This window comes from Aulonocara stuartgranti (assembly GCF_965226115.1).
Source record: "Aulonocara stuartgranti genome assembly, chromosome: 7".
NCBI lineage: Eukaryota > Metazoa > Chordata > Actinopteri > Cichliformes > Cichlidae > Aulonocara > Aulonocara stuartgranti.
The window spans coordinates 64,020,446-64,043,376 of record NC_138945.1 but is presented as its reverse complement, the minus strand read 5'-3'; the positions used below and the strand labels follow the sequence as shown (position 1 = coordinate 64,043,376).

The following is a 22,931-nucleotide window of genomic DNA, read 5'->3' as shown; positions in this document are numbered from 1 at the left end:
TAATGCTGCTCACACAGCACACCTCACAGTAGGGATATTGTGTATGTCAAGCAAGGGTGGAGGCTGTTAAACAAATTCAACAATTGCAATGACATTGAGTAGTTTTTCTTAAAAAGAAAAGGAGTTGCATACCACTGGCTTGCTTGAGGAATCAAAGACAAAAAGAAAGAATACACTAGATGCCATGGATGCATATAGTTTTTGCAAAGGTCTATGAGAATTGTATAAATGCTGCTATGCTTGCTTTAAATGGATCATTTGAAAAGAACAGAAGAGAAAAATGAAAATGCCAAAGGGGGGTGCATAATTTAAAGTTTAGTACTGTCATCCATCATTTCCACGCAGTCTTGCCTTTGTAACACAAGCCTGTCAGTTCACTATGCACTATGCTCTGATGACGATTCCTTGTAATTTAAAGGTGATATGTATTTGTCTACAAAATCTACGTGTTATCTGAGCGAGGATTTTACCCCAAGGGGCTGTTGGACATGATTCTTGTAACCAAACAGCGTATGCCTAATTGCCTGTGATCATTTGCACATATTTTGCTGATATGTTGTGTTTTACAAGAGGTTGTAATGGCTTTGTCCTCTTGGGGCTCACATCACTATAATTTCTCAGACACGTTTATGGTGATGAGCAGTTTTATGACTAGTTTGGAGCTCAATGAAAATATACTTTTCTCATGCTGACACATTTGACATATACCATGTTTTAATGTCGCTTTTCATTAGGCCAGCTCACACCAAGAAATGTGGCTCTAATTGGAGCCACGAGAACACTTACAACTAACACTAATGGATCAAATGCATCTTTTTGACCTATTAACATGCCAGGAAAATGACTCACCTGTTTTTGAATTTTCATGAGGTACTACAGTTATCCTGGTGCAATACAGTGCACAGAGTGGGGTTTAAAACCACTGTTGAGAATCAAAATGCACCCATTCAGCCTTCGGCGCACCCTGGTGTCGTTCTCCTCTTTCTACCTTTCTGTTTTCCTCTCAAACTTTTTTAGGTTTCTGGTGACCCAATTTGAGAGAGACCAAGCACATTCACTTAGAGAAAGCTTTAGGCTAATATTGTATGGAATTAGAAAAAGAGGACAACTCTGACTGCTGACTTGAATTTGCTAAGCAAAATCCTTCATTAGCCAGTGGAGTTAATTATGTATTCAGAGCAATGAGGGACGAGAAAGATAAAAATGCATTTTTAAATTTTTTTCAGTAATGTAGTTGCATTGCAGCTTAAACAAGTGAAAAAATAGTTATGTTTGCATCAGCTACACACTGCTTAATAGCACAAGAAATCATTTAGAGCCTTCATTCAAAGTCAAAGTATTTAAATATTTTCAAATTTATTTGATAAAGATAAAAAAAGGTGATGCTTCTGTCCAGACTGAGTGAATGACAGTAGACTGGGGGAATTAATTATTTGATCCCCTGCTGAATTTGTGATATTGAGCACCTACAAATAAATGAACAGTCTCTAATCTTTATGTTACTTATATCGAGCCAGAACACTGAAGCTAGGTTGTGGATGGGTCTTTCAGCATGACAATGACCCAAAACATACCGCCAAGCAATGTTTCCTCTAAGCTGCGCGCGTGCGCAACTGCGCACTGCTGGCACGGTCTGTGCGCACATAAAATCTGCGTTGCGCACAAAAAAAATCTAACCTGAATTGAAATTAAAATTAAAACTTTAACAATTCTGTTTTGTTAAAGAATTGGAGAAAAACAAACCTCCAGGTTCATTATGACATTTATAAAGAGAAACTTCACAATTATAATTTACAACTGAGGAATGCAAGGAGGTCCTACTTCTCTGACATCATCACTAAAAACAGCCATAATGCTCGGGTCTTATTTTCTACAGTTGACAGGCTAACAAACCCTCCTGTGTCAGTGGCAGCTGAACTTCATTCGACCATGGCCTGCAATGACTTTGCCAAATTCTTCACAGAAAAAAATCCAAAAAATTAGACAAGCAATTGGTACGTCAACAGCAGATCCAGGATATGTACTGTGTCCACCAAAAAACTGTTTAAACACCATGAAACAGTTTCAACCTATTAACAGCAAAGACCTGGAGGACATCTTAGGTCAACTGAACTCCTCCTCCTGCTGTTTAGATGTCCTGCCAACACGTTTTTTCAAAAAGGTCTCAAAGACTTTAGAGTCAGACCTGTTACAGATCGTCAACTTTTCTTTATTATCAGGTGTGTTTCCAGAATCACTAAAAACTGCTGTAATCAAACCTATACTGAAAAAGGACAATCTTGACAAGACACAAATGAACAACTACAGGCCGATCTCAAATCTCCCATTTTTAAGTAAGATCATTGAAAAAGCAGTTTCTCAACAGCTCAGTTACTTCTTAAAACAGAATAATTGCTACGATGCCTTCCAGTCAGGTTTTAGACAGAACCACAGCACTGAAACCGCTCTGACCAAAGTGTTTAATGACATATGTCTGAATACAGACAGCGGAAAAATGTCAGTCCTAGTTTTACTGGATCTCAGTGCAGCATTTGATACAGTTGACCACAACATGTTACTCAAACGACTGGAGAACTGGACAGGTCTTTCAGGAACTGTACTAAACTGGTTCAAAACATACTTAGAAAACAGGAAATACTTTGTATCAATAGGTAACTTCACATCTGAGCAGACAAGTATCACATGTGGAGTTCCCCAAGGTTCCATCTTGGGACCCCTTCTGTTTAACATTTACATGCTCCCACTGGCACAGATTATAAACAACAACAAAATAAACTATCACAGCTATGCAGATGACACACAAATATATATCACAATGTCACCAGGAGACCAAGGCCCTGTACAGGCTCTTGGTAAATGCATTGAGGAAATCAATGACTGGTTGTGCCACAATTTTCTCCAGCTAAACAAAAACAAAACTGAGGTAATAGTCTTTGGCGCCAAAGAAAAACGATTACAGGTCACCAGAGAACTTCAATCTATACATCTAAAAACCACAAACCAGGCGAGAAATTTGGGTGTAGTGATGGATGCAGACCTAAACTTAGAAAAACACATTAAGACAATAACAAAGTCAGCTTACTATCACCTCAAGAATATTTCAAGGATAAAAGATCTGATGTCTCAACAGGACCTGGAAAAACTAGTCCATGCATTCATCTTTAGTAGGCTTGATTACTGTAACAGCATCTTTACAGGTCTACCTAAAAAATCAGTCAGACAACTACAGCTCATTCAGAACTCTGCTGCTCGAGTCCTCACTAAGACCAAAAAAAGTGGACCACATCAGTCCAGCTCTGAGGTCTTTACACTGGCTGCCTGTCCGTCAGAGGATAGACTTTAAAGTTCTGATGCTGGTCTATAAAGCTCTGAATGGTTTAGGACCAAAATACATCAATGACCTCCTGACCCAGTATGAACCTTCCAGATCCCTCAGGTCATCTGGATCCGGTCTTTTATCAGTTCCCAGAGTCAGAACCAGACACGGAGAAGCTGCATTCAGCTTTTATGCTCCTTATATCTGGAACAAACTCCCAGAAAGCCTCAGATCAGCTGAAACACTCAGTTTATTTAAATCCAGGTTGAAGACTCACCTGTTCTCAGCTGCATTTGAATAAAGCACCAAATCCAAACTTTTAAGCTTAAATTTCAAAACTTACATTTAACTACTGATTTTATCTACTGTTCTGATTTTATCTGTTTTGATTTTATATACTGTTTTGTTTGTTTGTTTGTTAATTAGTTAGTTTATTTGCTTGTTCTAATCAATTTTAAATCATGCTTTTTATTTGTTCTTGTTTCTAATGTCTCTGTAAAGCACTTTGAATCACCTTGTTGTTGAATTGTGCTATACAAATAAACTTGCCTTGCCTTGCGCAGTGTTAGACAGTAAGTGACTGGCTGCTCCCGTATGGGATTAGAACGATGCCACCTTATCCCATAGTCCAGCCAATAATGTGATTCACATTCGTATATATGCAGCCAATCAACGTCGTTGACAGGCTATGACAGCGTCCTTATGTGTAGACACCGGTGTTTTAGCTAGCAAAGCGGCGTGGCTGATGTGGAGTGAAGCCACGTTAATGACAACGTGAACAACCATTGGAGATGTGAGCAGGACAGACGGAACAATTGACAGAAAAAGTGTGGACTTTATACCAGCTTTTAAATTGTGTTGATCGGCCACGTAAAACCAGAGTTATGATAAAAATATCTGCAATGTTTGGTTTTCTTCCTGAATACTATCGTTGTTTATATTTACTGCGGGAAGAAACGGTAAAAACGGCATTTTATAAAGAAAACGCTCGAAAGCACTCTCGGCTTGTGAGCAAAAACAAAACCAAAAAAACCGCACCCTTTACTATTGGTTGAAAAAAGTACCGTGTCGACCAATCAAAAAATGATATGGCAACATGGCATTTAGTTGTTTAGGAAAGGGGAAGTTTTAGGAGAGACGGCGGTGTTTTAAGATGTGAGAGATTTGCAAAGTTTAGCGCAAATCTTGTGTAGTTAGTGTGTAGTGTAGTCAATAGTTTTGTTGTGTGTGTCAGAACAATGAGGCGAGTGCTGAATGTTACAGGTGTTACAGGAGTGATACATCTCCTGTTGTCAGGCCTGCAGGTATCAGGCTGTTGTTCTCCTTTATCTCATAGTGGACAGAAATTATTTTTGGAGTGGCACAAATAATTTGTGAGGCATCAAATTTGATGCAGAACAGCTGATTGTTCTGTAAATAGTTTGAAATGTTTGTTTAAAAACACCTTGGCTGCATTTTTAGGTAAACAGCTGCAAAAAACTTTGTTGTTTGCATAACTCAGTTACTTTTTTGACCAATGTTGGGCAATTAATTATATAATTACTATATAATTAATTGCCCAACATTGGTCATTATATACTGTATTTTGCAGACAGAGTTACAGGACTCTCTCCCAGACCACAGACTCATAATACAAGTCAGAGCTTTATTTAAAAAAAGGAAAAAAAAAAGAAAGTTGTGTTTTAAAAATTGAAGTTCAAGTTATTTTTACTTCCAATAGTGTTAACATACTACACAGGTCAGGTCAGTGGGCTAAAGCAGTTAATTAAAAGTAGTCTAACATAAATGTAAATGCTGTAATTTGATTATTTTAATAAACCATGTAACCTGGGTGGATTGGATGCTGGTGTGACCACAGTGCACACGTCTAATGTTGCTCACAGTGGTCCAAGGGACCGCTCAGGGAGTTTGTATGTTCGCTCAGACACATGAAAAATTAGAGGGAACATTGCCGCCGAGCCAACAAAAAAGTAGCTAAAGAAGAAGCACGTTAAGGGAGCGACCTCGCCAGTCTCCAGACCTCAGTCCTACAGAAACTCTGTTGAGGGAGCTGAACTTTTAAGCTGCTAAGTATGCACAACCAAGAAACCTAAAGGATTTAGAGAGTTTCTGTAAAGAGGAGTGGGTAAAAATCAGGCGAACAAGAAACGTCGTGTTACGATTGGGGATCAAATGCTTATTTCACTTAAGTTAAATCAATTTACATGTGTTTTTCTGGATTTTTGGTTGACGTTCTCTCTCTCCATTAAACTTAAACTACAATATAAATGAGAGCGTGGTCATTTCTTTGTAAGTGAGCAAACTTCCAAATTCTGCAGGGGATCAGACAGTTATTTCCCCCCCACTGCATATATATTACAGTGTTGTCCACATTTCTCAGCTGAACACAATGCATTTCATATGATTTGTATACTGTTTGAAAATATTTTTTTTTGTCATGAACCATTTTCACATGCTTTCAAAACTGTCAATCAGGACAGAAATACAAGGACTGAAGAAATGTTGACATAATTTTAAAGTAAAAGTCCACATGATACATACATTTAAGTGCCAGATTTGAAGCCCACACATTGCTTTAAGACTCATTTGATCTTCTATTTGAGTGACATTAAAAAGTTCACTTGGGCAGCTGCCAAAATCTTTACACAGATGACGTACACATTTAAGTAATTACCTGTCACAAGACTTGCATTTAAACTGGATCAGTATCAAGAAGCAAGACCTGCCTGTGAACGTCTCCCAGTGCACCCCTTGTGTCATCTCCTCCAGTTCTATTTAGTCCTATGGGGGGTTTGAGCAACAAAGGGGCATTAATGCATTGTTGCATATAATCTAGTTACTAAAAGTGGGATTACAATGACAGCCAGAACAGCAATAAACAAACTGTTTGCTTGTTGTGCCAAATCTGTGTGTGCAACTCAGCGTTTGCTCTTAATCCAGAGGAGTTTGACTAGGGATGATAGGATGAGCAACGGACCTTCAAGGCAGAATAAACAGACAAGCTGCCAGAAAAAGCAGTGGAGTGAAAGAGTGGCATAGATATTTAAAAACCTAGAGTAACACCAGCCATCTAATCCATGGTGCCATGCAAGTGTAAAATTCCTTTAAAGTGTTTATCCATGCCTTGTACGAAATTCGACTGCTCGGGAGGCTTCAACATCATCTCTTATCTGGTCATCTAACAGCATGTCATGTCTTTAAACTGTTGTTTTTGTTTTCCTGCACTTGATCTTATTTTGTTTTCCTATTTCACAGCCTAATTTATTTTACCTTTCTTTGAACAATCATCCCCTCACTACCACTAGCCCATTCCCCCTAAATCGAGGACCATAAACCAACCCACTACTTTCATTTTCCTTCTTCCTGCTTGATTTTCCATAACCATTTCACCCATCCCATTTCCATTTTTCCATTTCACCTCCTCTCAACATCAATTTCTCTCCTCTCACAAAGTTACACTTCAACAGTAAGTGGCACTGCAGGAGAAGAAAATATCAGACAAATACAAAGACAAGAAGAGAAAGAGAAAAAAAAGGTCTGTGTTTGTAGGAGCCATCAGCTGTAATGATAGGCTATATGGCACAGGCTTTCTACAGGCAGGTAAGCAGGCAGCCAGACTATCATCATGGACAGCTCTCCAACAAATATCGGCAAACCCACAAACAGCAAAGAAATTGAGATATTGATGACCCTACTTGTTGAACATAATTAATTAATTAACATAAGTAAAAGCCAGCCAGGCTTCAAATGGTGTAAAATCGTGCATGAGCCATGCACGTTTGTGCACTGATGAGAGCTTATCGAGGTATGTGATCATTTTTGTCTTTGTTTGTCTTCACACTGAGTCTGCAAAAACTACCAAGACATACTTCATGAAACTGTGGAAGCAGTGGAACACTGTTAAAGGAATCAGTCTTCTGAATTGTGGAACAGATGCATTTGTTTTACTGCAAAAGGGCATTGGGCATGGATGCTCTTTCAGAATGACCTATTCTATACTTCACAAATGAATTGGAACAATAATTAACAGTCCATATATCTACCACTATGTCACTATGTTATCAGCGGGGCTTGAGATATGTGCTCCAAATACATCTCCATTCATGCATGTGGTTGGTTCTCCCTCCGGAAGGGAGATATGCAGCGGCTAATGACAAAGTGTGGGAGAGACAAAGTGAGGGAAAAAGGTGGATGTGGATGATATGCGGGATTATGCTACTGCGTGGGTTTAATGTGACTTCTGGACCAAGCATTTGTTTGTCATGTAGGTGGCAGCAATAATGTGCACATCATATTATCAGGAATAGGAAAAGGAAAGACTGCGTTAATATGTGTGAGCACATAAACGGAAGCTTCCTTGGTGAAAGGGTTAGAGTTCCCACAGGTGGAAAGACTACTTTGGTTAGGGTGAAATAGTCTTTTATTCTCATCTGTAGACAGCTTTGAATGTGTCCATGCAGATAAAGCTGCGAATATAAGAATAGAGACATTGGGAACTGGGTTCATCATAGAAAGCTTCACTGTAATTTAAAAAAGTGCATCCAATTATGACACTACAATTAAATGCATTAATATGTGTTGTTGAAGACTGACAGAATCATGTTACTGTGACTCGTAAGTTAAATGAAGAAGTACATTTCTGAAAAATTGTATGACATCTTTGAAACATTGTTACACTGTTACTGTGACCTTGAGCAACAAACTGCAACTCTAGAAGTGCTGCTCTCTAGTTGACCTCTGATGTCCCTACAGGAGCAAGTGAAAGACAAATTTTTTACAAAGATCAGTAAAATGTCATATTATCATAGGCGCGCTGTGCTCTGATCTGTGCTCTAACCAGTCTGCCAGTCAGTCCGTCTCTGTGTGAGTCACAGGTTTGCACATCTCACTTCAGAAGACTTCAAATAACAAATACAAGGCATGTCTTAATGAGAAGGAAAGGGGGAATAGGAAGCTAGTTTGACACTAGATCTATATTTATGCTTTTCTCTCACTGCTGCAGCATCTATTATGCATTTCTTCCAATGAAGATTATTTTCGCACATCGGTTTTTACCCCAGCTGTACCTATCTTTGCCTCATCTCCCTTGGCAGCTATCCCCGTGTGCTTCACTTTGTCCCCTTCTCTCCCTAAAAAAAAAAGACTACTCTGAATCAGAGACTAATCTGAATCGGGGAGAGAAAACACTGAGTCATAAAACCCCCATTTTCCCCTACATTATTTCATTTATTTCAAGCCTTACATCCATCAAGCTGAAGAGATCTTATTTGGGGATAAGACGTGGGTGGAAAACGGAAGCATGAGGAAATGTGAAGAAGTAAAAATGAGAGAAAAGAAAGGTTGAGGAGCATGTGTTTACCCCCACTCTGCACGGTGAGTCACAGAGAAAAAAGGGGCACTTCAATGGCCTGCGTAGGTCTCCTGTGCAGACAAGTCAAAATGGAAGGAATGATTGCAGAAACGCTGTTTTATTGAGGGGATGCTGGGATCTCACTAGTGAGAATGGAAGGAAGGTGAGAAGGGCTGCGTCTGCCTGTCTGTTTGGCCCTAATTGAGGTTGGGAGTAGGGCGAGTCGGTGTAGCAACACTCCCAAATAATCCTCCTCATGACAGATTTACAAGGCATCATTTTCTGAGAGTGTTAGTGAGGGGATTTGAGGAGCTAAGACAGTGAGACAGCAACAAAGTAAAACAGGGACGGAGAGGTAAAACTGCCCAGCTCTGATAATCTATCTTTGTGCATGCACTTAACATCAGCTCCAGATGCTTCCTCCTAATTGATCTAATCTGTTCTCACAGCCATTATCAGAAATGTATTTACATGGAATGATAAAAGACTTCTAATTTTTATTCCTTCCTAAGGTGGAACAGTTTTGTTCTATTTTTGCTTGTGCAACAATTATATTGTGAGGGGAGGGTTCACCCCTCCAAGTGTTCCAGTTTAAATGCATCAGCATCATTTGATGGTTCAGACAATAAAATAAAGGTGACTGCATCATCTAAAGATAGTTCAAGTGTAAAGTTAGTCTGAAGAAAGCAGCAGCTTGTGCACAAGAGCTCTCATTTAAAAAAACAAACAAATAAGTAAATAACAACAGCCATACTGGAAGAGGGTCGTTTATAAACTATGCAGTAAAATACAAATAATATCTAATCATAAGAATTGCACTGTATAATTCCATGACAAATTACCTTAATTTTTCCTCTTAATTAACTGTGCAACATTATACTAATCTACATTGGAGCCATTCACAACTACGCTCCAGGTTAAAAGGAGTACTGAATGCTGTTTTTCACTGGCTTAGAGTCGTCTCTTTCATCAGTATAATACTCTACTGTGCACGGAGAAATAGAAAAGCCTCTGTGTCTCTTTGTAGCACTTTCAGCCACATAGCCTTGGCACAAAAGTTATGATGGGCATACATTATCATCATGAGTTGACTGGCTATAACTGGAAACAGTTATAGTGCCAATGAAAAATGCAATGGCCATGGCCTGGCCATGGCTACGCTAGGGTTTTATGATGATCTCCTAGTTTAAATCTCAAGCCCTTGCCAGTGATGACAATCACAGTGTGATCAGCAAGAAAACAAAATCATAATGTGCTGGATAATGAGCACATTTTGATTGTTACTTCTGCAAGTAAACACGGACCCTGATCTAGTCTTTGCCCTACGTTGTGTACAGCACCTTAGCTACGCTTTACTGTTTATTCAAACATTAATTTTGCTGAAGTGAAATCTGACTCACCACGTTGACTCAGTTGACACAAACAACAAAAGCAGAGTGAATACTCTTGTTCCAAAGAACTTTTATATGCATACTTTGGCAAATATGCAGGTAGATAAATATGCAGGAATTTTTAACTCGTGAAAACAATCAGCACATTTACTAAAACAAACATGACTCCAGTTCTATTATTTTTTAGTTCTGTTGTGTAGCAGCAGGTTTGTCTACTGTACTTCATGATTGGCCTCAGGTACACGGTGTATCAATAATTTAATAATATGAATGTGATGGTCTTTTGCCACAGTTTTGTTTTGAGTTTTGTTCTCATAACTTTTGAATTCTATTCACTTAAAGAGTGAATAGAGGGATTTGCTCCCTTGTATTTTTGTACCATTTTCCTTCCCATTTGTCCTTTTGTATTATGTTTTAGGCTGCTCTCTGAGTTTTGCATTCTGGTTTATGGTGTGGCTATTCTCTTTTTCTCCTTTTCCATTCTCTCTTTTTTTGACTTTCTAGCTGACTGGTTAGACTTTCTATCTTCATCTTTATTCAGTGTGAAGTGCTCTTTTTCTTTATTTTTGTTTCAAACTTTGATTGAACATGTTCAAGTCTGACTTCTTGCATAGGTTTTCTGTGCTAGTACTTGGAGTTTAGAACGCCATTTTAATTCCTTCTTATTCTACTGTGTGTTGAATTTGTTTTTCTAGGGACAAGTTAATTTTATAGGTTTTCTGGTACAGATTGTTGTCTTAGTCCTCCCTCCGTCTCCTCTAATCCCTTTGTATTTCCCTGTCTCATAATTGCACTGAAGTTTTTAGTATTTAGGTATAAGACGTATGTCAGTTTTACTTCCTGTCTGTCTTCCCTCGATTTCCTAATTGTTACCTTCCTGTGTCTCCTCCCTAATCAACCTTCTGTGTGTATAAACTCTGTTCTTCACCTGCCGTTCTTTGTGGAGCTCTCTGGTTATATCCCCTGTGCGTTCCCTGCCAGCATATGGATAGCGTTTGATTTTTCCTTGTAGACGTTTCTGTTTTTTGGACTTTTAGTTCAGCCTAAATAAGCAGCTCCCTTTTTGTGTAATCTGTCTGCCTCGGACGTCCTGCATTTTGGTTCCCTCTCCAATTCTCCACGTCTCACCAAATTAACCTGTCATTAAGAATTTTTAACATTTTTCACTTGTGTGAATTTACTGTTATGTGTGTTATGTTACTAGATTATGTAATTAAACTCATCCTGTTAATTTTTGTTTTACATTAACAGACCCAGCTGTTATTTGATTTAGGAAATAATACACAAAGTATTTATAAATTTCAAGTAGCTGAATGTAGGACTATATTTTGTCTATATGTTGAATCTTGCAATTTCCTTTTGCAGCTTCTGGCAAGTAGCTGGAGATTTCCAGTTTTTATTCCTCAAGAAGGTAAAAATAAATGCATTTGATATTATTCAGCTCTATGGTCCTGGTGCTCTGCCATGTAAGAAGACGCTGATAAAACACAGAATAAAAGAATACACTCTGAAACACAGAAACAAACACACTGCCTTGTTTAGGAAAACAAATGTTCACTACGTATAATCTCCACACGACACACCCTATATACACACACACATAGAAAGCAAGAAACAAACACATACAAACAAACGAGGTTCCTAAATCAGTCTCCTGCTGACATGTTTGACTTCTGAGGTCTATATGATTGCCTCTAGCCTATGAGCTGGTAAACAGTTAAATTACCCCCCGAAGTCAAACAAAATGGAGCATGTTATGGAAATTATGTTTAGAACAGGTTTACTGTCGTGCAAAAATAATCTTCCAAAAGACACAGAATATAAAATATAGATGGGTTCACTATGAAAACATTTCATATCAAGAAGAAGAGAAATGAGCACACACACTACAGCAGGTACGGTCATCCAGTTCTGACGTTTATTCTTCCACAGGATGTGTTTTTACTATTCCAGAGTTTGTGTATGTCTGTTTGTCCTCCTTCCTGATAAGAGGGTTTCTACTCTTGCCTTCACTCTGCCTAACCTCGCAGGTTTGCAGAAATAAATAGACACACCTGAAAAGTGATCTGAGACCTTTGCACAGGCCTAATTTATCATGTTACTGAGAAAAAAATGTCCCTTCTGCTTCTCACTGAATCATATTTTCAACTTTTCAAGTTAACACCACATCTTTTTCACTGATTTGTCATGGCTTATCTGCTTCACGATAAACAAACTCATATTTCCTTTTGATTTTGTTTGAAAAGAATGCATATAGATTCAGATATGTGTCTGAGATTCTCTTTGCCACATGTCAGCGATACTCACAAACATGTTGCAAAATAAGCAATATTAAGGGCTTTTTTTCCATTCTGTAATCTCCATAATGAATGATTGGTATGAAAACTAAACAGCACTCCAAAGATCTGAATAAACTGACTGAAATTTACATTATAGATTCACTTTAGGAAAAGTCTGCATCTTTCCAGAAGTCATTACTGGGGAACTCATTATTTGTTCAATGTTGTATGACAACCAAATTGACTTTGTTACGCCTCCTGGGTATGATAGTTTTACACATTTTTTAAATGTAACTGATGTTTTTTATGGATTACACATAATGAATGTGCCTCTTATGGGTTTAACTCCAAGTATCTCAAATATTACATCTAGTCTGTGGTTTTCACAAAGTTCTTGTATTACAGTCCTATTTGTATGTATGCAGAGGACAGCTAATCTTATTACAATTTTAAATTCAATATTTTTTCTTACATCTCAAATATTGAAGCATTTATTTTATCAATGTATATTTGAGAATATGAGTTTTATTTATGTCAAAACTATATTTGTTTTCCAAATGTCAAAAACACTGCTGAGTATCAATGAAAAAAAAGATTGGACTGTTTCACTCAGTATCTTTATTAGCTCCTGTTCCATAAGTGCAATCCAACCCTTTACACCCTCCACAGTAGCAGCAGCTATGACAGGATGTTTTTTATGAGGATGTCACTTACCATATGGAATGACTGTGGCAAAAATCCAAGGCAGACATGATTTGTCTGAAAAATTTCCTGGCCTCTTTAGGTGTTAACCTGCCTTTCTTCACCAAGTAGTCGAACAGTTCACCACCAGACACGTGTTCTAGCACGAGGTACCTGAGAAACAGAGAGGAGACAAAGAAATAGGAACGAAATCAAGAGAGTACATGAGAAAAAACTCTCATACATGCACCCAGAAAGAAGAAAAATACCTGCCAGAACAAATACCTGCACTCTCTACAAAGCCCTAAAGAAAAGAAAAACCTTGGACCTCTAAGGTTTCTGAGAAATGGCGCAATGGCAGGATGATAGTTCCCTCGAAGCACATAGATTAAAGACTAACAAGCTTTCAAATCTTTATCTTTGAAAAACTATATCATGCTGATTAATCTTTTTTATAATTCTTTGGCGATCTATTGTCCATCTACTTAGTTTCATAGCACACACACACACACACACACACACACACACACTCCTTGCCATCACTTCATCATTTCATGCGGCCCTTCGTCAGGTGGCCTTTGAGTCTGTGTGGCCAAGCATTCTGTCATCCTGACTGTGTGGCCATGCTCTGCAGCTCAAAGGGGAGAGGGAGGAGATGAATCTTCACTGACCCATGCCTGCAGCTGCGTCTGTGGATTGAAAGCAAGGAGTGCCCCGGCCCTGCTCCGATCTCAACTGCTCATATATCCTGTACTCAAACTCACTCCATCTTCACTAGGACAAAGTGAAATCCAGACTGATAGTAAAATATTCTGTCTCTCCCCTTCTGGATATTAGGGTGCACATGGGTCTCTTTCATTTTATTAACATATGGCGTCTCAAACTGTAACTAGTGACAGCGCATGTGCTCATTAAACAGCCCTCAGTCCAAAGGCAAAACCTTTGTTGGAAAAGCCTCGGCAGCTTTGGCAAAAATAACAACCAGTCCAAACACAAGTGAGTGATCACAAATTACAAAAACACATACATTTTGCATGCAGAATAAGGATGGCTACAAATTTAATTTCTCTGTGAGGTAAGTTTTCTGGTCTGTGACTTAAAATACTGGCGTTCAGGCAGGATGCTCCACTGAGTTTACCCTAAAAAAAGATACATTTTTGTTATTGCTGTAATTCCTCCGATTATTCTGTTTTAAATTTGTATTTGTCTCTGAAAAAATAGCTTTATTATGATGCAAGAATCAGGATTTCCCTTTCAGATTTAATATTATATCTAAGCTAAAGTATTCAAGGTTTAGGAAAATTCTACTACTACTATTAACTCTTATAGACATACAGTTGTGGTCAGAAGCTTTCAGCGAAGACCAAAAGAACTGTAGACTTACACAAGTTGGGAAGGTCTCTTGGAGCTATTTGGAAACAACTGTAGATTCCAAGATCAACAGTTCAAACAATTGTATGCAAGTACAAGTTATTCAGAAGTGTCACAACTGAATAACTTGTACTTGTCTGGAAGCCCTAAACTGACAACCTCAGATGAGAGGAAACTGGTTAGGATGTTCAGAAACAACCGAGGAACCCCCAAGGCTCAAGCCTGCCAAGAACCGGAAACAACAGTGTCACACGGTGAACAGAGTTTTACATAGCCATAGACTGTGAGGGTGCTAACCAAGATAAAAGCCCCTGTCCCAAAATCCACACCCCTGGGCTCGACCAATATTAGCAGCTGCCCACATGTATAAGCAAAATGTCTTCAAGAAAAAAGATTTATTGTCAGATATGGCTGTGTAGGTTCTCAGTCATCTAGGTCACGTTAGTCTAAGGAGCTTGGAAAGAAAGCGACTGAACTTTTTCTTGAAGTTACTTGAAGATGTTTTAGCTCTTATCCAAGAAGCTTCTCCAATTCTAAAGTTCTAAATTTCTAGAACTATATAAAAGTTCTAAATCTAAATTTTACTGTCAAACAAAACAAAAAACGAGCTGTTTGACCACAATGACAAGCAGTATGTTTAGAGGAGTAAAGGTGGGGCCTTCAAACCTAACCAAACTATATCAGCTGTCAAGCATGGTAGTGGAATCATCATGTTATGGAGCTGTTTTGCTATGAGTGATACTTGTAGATTGCTCAAAATTGATAGAAAAAGGATTTTTTTTCAGCTTCATATCAAGAAAATACCTGGTCCTTGTCCTCTTTAATCTCAGTGATGCCATTGCTTACAACATCCCCTACAATGCCTGCACTTCTGTGCTGGCACTACACTGGTTCAAAAATAGACCATTCTGTGTCAGCTTTGGAAACAATTCTTCTTCCACAGCTACACTTTATTGTGGGGTACCTCAGGGTTCCGTCTTAGGTCCCAACCTGTTCTTACAACTTCTTCTTTGGTCAGAAATCTTGGTGTGATATTTGAATCTGGCTTTAAGATAAGCAAATTAACTCAGTGGTTAAAAATAGCTTTTTCCTTCTCTGATTCAGCTCAGCCCAAAATACTGCTGCTAGGCTGCTCAAAGGCACCTCAAAAAGAAATCATATTAATCTGTTTAAGCTATTCTCCACTTATTGCCAGTGAAGTTTAGAAGTGATTTCAAGATCCTCTGATCTTGCTCTGTAAAGTTGTCTGTAAAGCTCTTCTTGACCTGCCTCCTTTTTACATGTCCAACCTCTTACACAGCTACTTGACTTCTTGTTTTCTCCAGTCAGCTGATCACATGCTTCTGACTGTCTGCTACTCTGGATTTTAAATCATAGGAGTGTTAGCAATGTAGAACAGCATTTCCCTCACAGTGAAGTCTGCTCCTTCCACTGAGTATTTTAAAACTAAACCTAAACTTATTAGGAATTTGAGTTTGTCTGATTTACTCATTGTGTCGCCTATGCTTTTTTTCAGCCATGACTGTATATGTTTAGCACCTGCTAGCATACGTTTACTTATTTCTGTTCTCTTTGCCTATTTACTTCTATCAAATATGTGGTACAGCACTTTGGTCAATATAAGTTGGGTTTTTTGGTTTTTACCTTATAAATAAATTAGAGTTTGAGAGCTAGATGGTGGAAACTCAAAGATACATCAAAACTGGTTTTGGAATGAATAAAGCAAGCTAGCGTTAAGCTTCTGGAATAGCTTTCTCAAAGCCCAGACTTCAACTTCATTGAAAATTTATGAACTGTTCTTAGGCAGGTCTGTGCCAGGAAACCAAGCACTTTAAATGAACTCTACCAATTCTATCTACAAGAGTGGTCAAATATCCAGCCAGAATTATGCTACAAGCTTGTTGATGACTACCAAAAACATCTGATTAAGGTGCGATTTGCTAAGGGCCTTTTAGCCAAACCTTAGTGGGGGTGTATGCAAATATTTGACCTGTATTTATAATTTTGTCCCCGTGTGGAGGGAATAAATATTTTCTAACTTGTGGACCAAATTCTTGTTTTTTTAAAGTCATTAAAAATCTATGCTGTGCAATTATTCCACAACAGCTCAAAGAAATCACTGAAAATGATATTACCATGACATTCATGCCCATGATAAGTGTATGTAAATTTCTTACAACAACAGTAGATCTTGCACTCCTTGATTGATTGCTTAAGGATTCACAACAACAAACTTAATAAGATCAATACATCTTAGGCTAAAAAAAAAAATAAAAAAAAAATCATACACTATCTGATTTGTAAGAAATTTTGCATTTCCTAGTTGAGGCTACTTGAAGAATTTCTCTGATATAGTTTGTTTCTTTTACCAAAATTCCTCTCAGGCTCCTTTAAATTCTCCATCACCTCTTGTACACACCCGCAACACCAGTTTAAACAGCTTGTGCCAGCAGAATAATAAGTATTTCAAGCTCTGGGTCTGCAAGCTGCAAACATGCTGTATGTCTATCAATTACTGGCTTTCAGGTGGAGATATCGCACTAAGAATCAGAAACATTAAGAGAAAAATTACATCACTTGTGCAAAGCTCAGAGTGTATTCAAGTCACTTGTGGTGCAAAATGTCTTTTGTGACGCTACTAGTGACCGTCTGTCAGAAGTCATGAGGCAATGTGCACAAAATGTGATTTTAATAATCCAATTATAGGATGAATCATAATATTTTGCAGTTCCTATCATCTTAAAAGATGACATGTACAGCACTGCATGTCCAATCCTATTTGCTTTGTAAGCTAAAAATGAAAACTAATTGAATTTATTTGGCAAACAGTCCACTATAGATCAAGAGGTCTACTATGAACAACTGATGGGGCTGTCACTCACCACTGCTAAAGCAAGCTGATAAATGTATGAGTGTCTGCATGAGTGTGCGTGCAGTGTTTGTGTGTGTATGTGCAGCTGCTGCAGCAGGCTCTTCGTGGCTAATGTTTCTTAATGCCATGGTGTTGCCTCTGATAAGCACGTCATGGTGTTTACATTACGAAGGCTTCCTCGCCCTATTAGCAGTCCCCTAGCGTGCACAACTAAATTAAATGCTTCATGCCAATACTAATGGAGCATCTATCCCTCTAAGGCTGTAGTTGTTGGCCTGCAATCATAATACACCAATCACAACTGCTCTGCAGACCACCACAATGATTTGTGGCATTTTAACAACTGTTCTGGTGTCCAAAACAGCAGCTGACTGTAAGAATATCTCATAGTCACAAAAGTTGCTACACAAATTTCCTTCTTCTTTTATTGTGTTTGCATTACAATTATGATTTTGTATATTTCACACACATCAAATGTGGACCAAAATCAGCTGGTGATACTTACAAGTATTTTTTATTTTCGTAGACATCGTGTAGCTTTAAAACATGTGGGTGTTCTATGAGCTTCAGAATAGCTATTTCTCGCTCCACCTGTAAGAAAGAAAAAGAAGGAAGAAGAAATTAGTAAAAAGAGTTTTGATTACTGCGTCATCAATGTTGCTACATTCCTAAAAAGACTCCACACGAAGAATATAATCGGGCCTATTAAAAAATAAATATTCCCTTCTTTCTCTTTTTTAAACCTTAGTACCAAAGTAGTGTAGTACTTTGTTTTAGGTGCAAAGCACTCAATAACCCTAAAAACATCCCCTGATGAGGCACTGCTGAAAGGGTTTCCACCAGTCTGTAACAGTCGTACAAACCAACTGCAGGCAAAACAGTTCAGCACCTGGAGTCTTCTACTATGAAGTCAAGCTGCTGTAATAGATGCAAATACATCTTTTGGCATAGTCTTTTCAGCATGTGAGCACTAATGGTGCTTTTCCAGATGTCTCAGCCGACAATTCCATAGGCAACCGAATTGTCAGAGTCAATTTTTTTCCAAAAATAGTTTTGAAATATTGCTTGTTGACAGAACTTCTTTCCAGTTTGCTTCAGTCTGTTTTAAGCTTTGTCTCAAAGTGTTCCAGAGCCAATTTAGTGATTTCCATGACAGAATCACATCTGCTTTTAATGCAGTGTCATCTGAGTGCCCAAAGATCACAAGCATCCAAAAGTGATTTTCAGTATTGGTTCTTTCTGCTGGTTCTTGAAACATCTGATATGTTTTTTATATTGTGAATAAAAATGGGTTTATGCGATTTGTAAATCATTACATTCTTTTCTATTTTACACACACAACTTTTTGGAATAAGTAAACTAAGGAAAGGACCTGACTGTTACTTTCTAGTGAGAGAACGGACAAAGATAAGCTTTGATCAGACTCTGAGCTGGTTAGCTTCCCAGCCAGTAATAACTGCTATCTCATGTTTGCTTCAAAAACAGATGGAAAACAGGTTGCATATGCCTTATCTTACACATTCTCTTCCAAAACAAGCCTTGAAAACACTGTAACATTTCATAATCCATTGGTTTTCCTGACGTGAACACAAGTCTGTTTGTTTCGATAAGAAATGTGAGGAATTCCACATTTGAACACTGTCCACGGACTGGCTCTTACCTACAGTCAACAACACAAAGCATAGGTCAATATGGGTCAAAATGTGCACTCAGGTACATGAATATTGCCCACAAGAGGCTTCTTTACACTCGAGTTATTGACTGTACTGTAAATATAAACACTACTGTGTCCAGAAGAAACAGACAGCTGAGACAACTAAAGTCCCTTTTGTTTAATTTTGTGTACAGAGCTACTAGGTGACATGTACACTGTACAAAGCAAAATTTCACCAAAATCCAGCTGATCACTCTGGATTTGTATCACCATCTCCAGAGGTCTTTGTCAGCATGTACAGCTGCCACTGAAAATCAGCATGCAACCCGCTTCGAGAGAATCCACCACTGCTCTTCAGCACCCTGTCCTCCTGGTCTCCTCTCGGCCATCAGCTCACCCTTCCACAGTTCTTGCCCATCTTCCCTTCCACCTTCAGCATCTGACTTTGACTGACAAGGATGAAGATGAAAGAACAGCGCGAGTTAAAGGCTCCTCTCTCAATCTCATCAAAATCAATTTCACTATGTCATTTGACTGTGACAGCCTTCACATTGCTTTAATGTCATACTCAGCGTGGCTTGGCTTTATGAACACTCGTGTGGAATGAAGTCAAAACTGTGATCTGCCAGCTAACTATGTTCTCATTAAATTCTCCAAAGCTCTTTGTTCAATAAGTAATATGCACAGATCTCCAAGTCTTATTGACTTATATACTCACAATGCTTTAATTTCAAAACAGGTTTTGTTGGTGGTCTCTGCTCAGTCTGTGATTGTGGTATACCTTTACACACAATTCATATTTTTCAGGCAAATAACTTTGTATCTGGCAAAAACACAATTTAAAAAACTGCTTAAATACATTCAGTCTCTCCAAAGAAAATGCGGTGCAGCGTTTTATTATTCAAGCTGGGCCTAACAAAAAAAAAAAAAAAAAAAACCCACAAGAGAATAAAAAGCTATATAAAATATATTAGAAAAACTAGGCACATGTCTGAGTCTGAAAAGGGTATAAAGGGATAATTACCACTGGTATGAAGAAGCAGCATGAGAAAAAGCTAGGCTAATCAGGGTTAATCCAGACACTAATGAGTGCTATCAGCAGCACGACACTATGCCACTTTCTCACCTGAGGCTAAGGTGCGTTGTTAAGAATGAGCCCATGGTGGCTAGCTCGCTAGCTGGCAGTAGGCTCCCTGCAAGGAGACTAATGCTAACCAGGACTCGAGATGAGCTGTCGAAATCCTACAGGGCCGACATCCTAAGCTTCTTTTAACACCTCCTTTTAGTTAATTGAAAAAAAGAGAAATGAGGCTTAATGTGAAGACTTAACTGAACAACAGTCTGCTTATTGCAAGATTTGGTGTTGATTAACCTACTATTATAAATCTGTGAAGCAACCTTTGCTCTTTCTAGTAATGCCTTTTTTCTTTAAGTATCCTACAGTTATCAAAAGGTGACTGGAAAAATACGGTTATTCCTCATTTGCTTTCTTCTGGAAAAGGGGTCACACAGTATGTGTTCTGTTCATGCAGTGGATTCATGCATACCTAATGCATGAAACACATACAAAGGAGGAACACCAACGGTTTCTGCATTTATCCACACAGCCACTAACTGCCCACTCACTCAAATACACACACTCTGTAACTTCATGCTAGTAATAAACAATACCAGGTGGCCATTCCCCATCTTGGCCCGGCTCCTGTGCATGCCACAGTCTCTCATTAAATTTCACATCTGTGAGTGTGGACAATTCTCTCCAGTTGCCATTTCTCCATGGGACTTCATTAGGCCTTTATTAGCAGGCACTTGGACATTGTTCACCAAGATGCACACATGCACCTAAACAGAGGTTAGATGAAGACACTCTTTTTATCTTGTCTTGTGTTCTTTTTTTGTTTGGCAGTTCAAATTACAGCAATTTCTGGTCAATTTCTCGATAACAAAACGGGTCTGCAAGGCAGGAAAAAAGACGCCTCACCAGAAAAAAGGGGTCGAATGTAAAGCAGTGTGGTTATTGTTGTGAAGTGGACATCATTAGCAGAAGACATCAGAACAGGAGCTTGTTAGTGAAAGAGCTGATTGGCACACTTCGACCCACAGGCTTTCCCATCAGTGTCACATCCTGCCACAATAGATGAATCAATAGGAAGGAACAGCAACAGTGATTTTTTTTTTTTTTTTTTAAGATGTTAACTAAGACAACTGCAACTACAGTTAAGCTGTAATAAAAAAGCAAGCTGTATGCTGAAAGAAAAAGGCTCATGGTCCTAATGGTCTTGATGCTGTTCGGTCTAAAAAGTACAGCTTATATGATTTATTACCTTTACTACAATTTGCAAGCAAAATGTAGATGCTGCAATAGAATAATACGCATATGTGAGGGAGAAAGGCTGAGAAGGCTGTAGATACTTGGAAAAATAAGACAAAAGGAGTAAGTGGTGTCACTCCAAATTCAGAGGATGGCAGCCAGTTTAGCATAGTTCCATCAGCTTGCTATTGATTTGTTAAATTACAGCCCTGGATCTAAATGACCGAATGGATGAGCAAACAAATGAGTGGCAACATCAATAGTTTTATCACCATGGCCAGTGATAGAGGCCAGGGGATTACAGGCATGCAGACAACAACAAAGACGCAAAGAAATTAGATTCATGTCGCATGTGACAGAATGACCAAACACAGAAGCCAGCCCAAAATCTCAAAGGGTGAAATACTGGATCACAGGCTCTGTCATCTCTCACTCTCCACTTATTGCACCTCACACCATTTTTCCAGCCGGCCTCTCTCACCCCACAGAAGGAAAACACAGACATTTCTGTCACCTCCCCAGGCAAGTGAGTGAATGGCCCCTTGATACTGAGATCTAAGGATCAAAGTCAGCAGGGCAGCCATGTGTGTCAGATAAAAAAAAAAAGGGTGGCTATGCTAACAGTGAGGCCGTAGTGCGTGCAAAAGCTGCTGGGTGGATTAAAAAAACAAAACAAAGGAGAGACAGGGGAGGGTGTGTGGATGTGGAAGGGATAAAGGAAAAGCCATGTAATTCTCTCCAACGGAGAACAGCAAAAGAAAAGTGTTATGAAATGGGGGGAGGAGCAGTGGTGCCAGCTTGAGCCATCTTCCCTGCACGTCACCACCCCATCTCCTGGGTCTTTTATTGTTAATTAACACAACATGGGGAAAGGACAACCTGTTTAACATTGCCATGCACCAAGCAGAGTGTGAATGATAACACAAGGCAGCAACGTAACGAGTTACAAGCATCAAAAGACGCGAGAGACCTCTCCACTTTAATAGCTTTACTTTGCAAAACAAACCAAATATCGACATTAACTGACAACAATGATTTTTTTTTTATGTTTCCATATTTCTCAGCGTTTTGAAAGATGTGTAAAATATAGGATTATGATGGCATGAGTCATGGTTTAACATTAATCTATTATATTGTTTTCTAACAGCTTTGTGCCAGAGATCGTTATCTTTACAGCATAACGTCTTTTTCCCCCCGAATATGTATTTTCATACAGCTCAGCTTTATAATTCAAAGATTACTTTTTTTAAACAAAGCAGTTTTTACTCTTAATCTACCAGTCTTCAACATTATACAAGTAGATATCATGTTTCACTCTACATTATGACATTTATATATATAGTTACTATTTTAGGGTAATGATAGAATGAACAGTTAACATATGGGGAAAATAGGCGTAAGATCTGGATGGAGTAACGGCTGTAGAGAAGGAGACCTGGTCTAACTGTTAGGGAGCAGAAGGGGAGGAGACAACACAGCTTGGCTACTGGCTCACAGACAAAACCAGTCAGCTTGTCAGCATTCATACTTGTGACATGTGGATACATTACTCTATGCTGCACACACACTGTACACATACACTCCACTGATCATGGCAAGCCAAGAGCCACCTCCATCCATCCATATGTCGGTCAGTGAGCCAGTAGGGCAGAATAAGGGACAGGAGGTAGCCAAGCTGGTGTGCATGCAAGCATGTGTGTGTGTGT

General features: G+C 38.7%; 1 protein-coding gene across 12 annotated transcripts in view; it reads right to left on the bottom strand.

Annotated features, from left to right (window-relative positions):
• Positions 1-22,931, bottom strand: part of brsk2a (BR serine/threonine kinase 2a) — a 176,363-nt gene that overhangs the window by 40,186 nt on the left and 113,246 nt on the right. For 8 of the 12 annotated variants that reach the window (XM_082539944.1, XM_082539940.1, XM_082539946.1 and 5 more), the window contains 2 exons: positions 17,766-17,851; positions 13,051-13,191 (listed from right to left, as the gene is read on the bottom strand). In XM_082539944.1, the coding sequence (XP_082396070.1) occupies positions 13,051-13,191; positions 17,766-17,851 (227 nt within the window). Of the gene's footprint in view, positions 1-13,050; positions 13,192-17,765; positions 17,852-19,184; positions 19,364-19,632; positions 19,708-22,931 lie in introns of those variants that run through there. The other 4 variants (XM_082539949.1, XM_082539948.1, XM_082539950.1 and 1 more) reach the window with 3 other exon arrangements.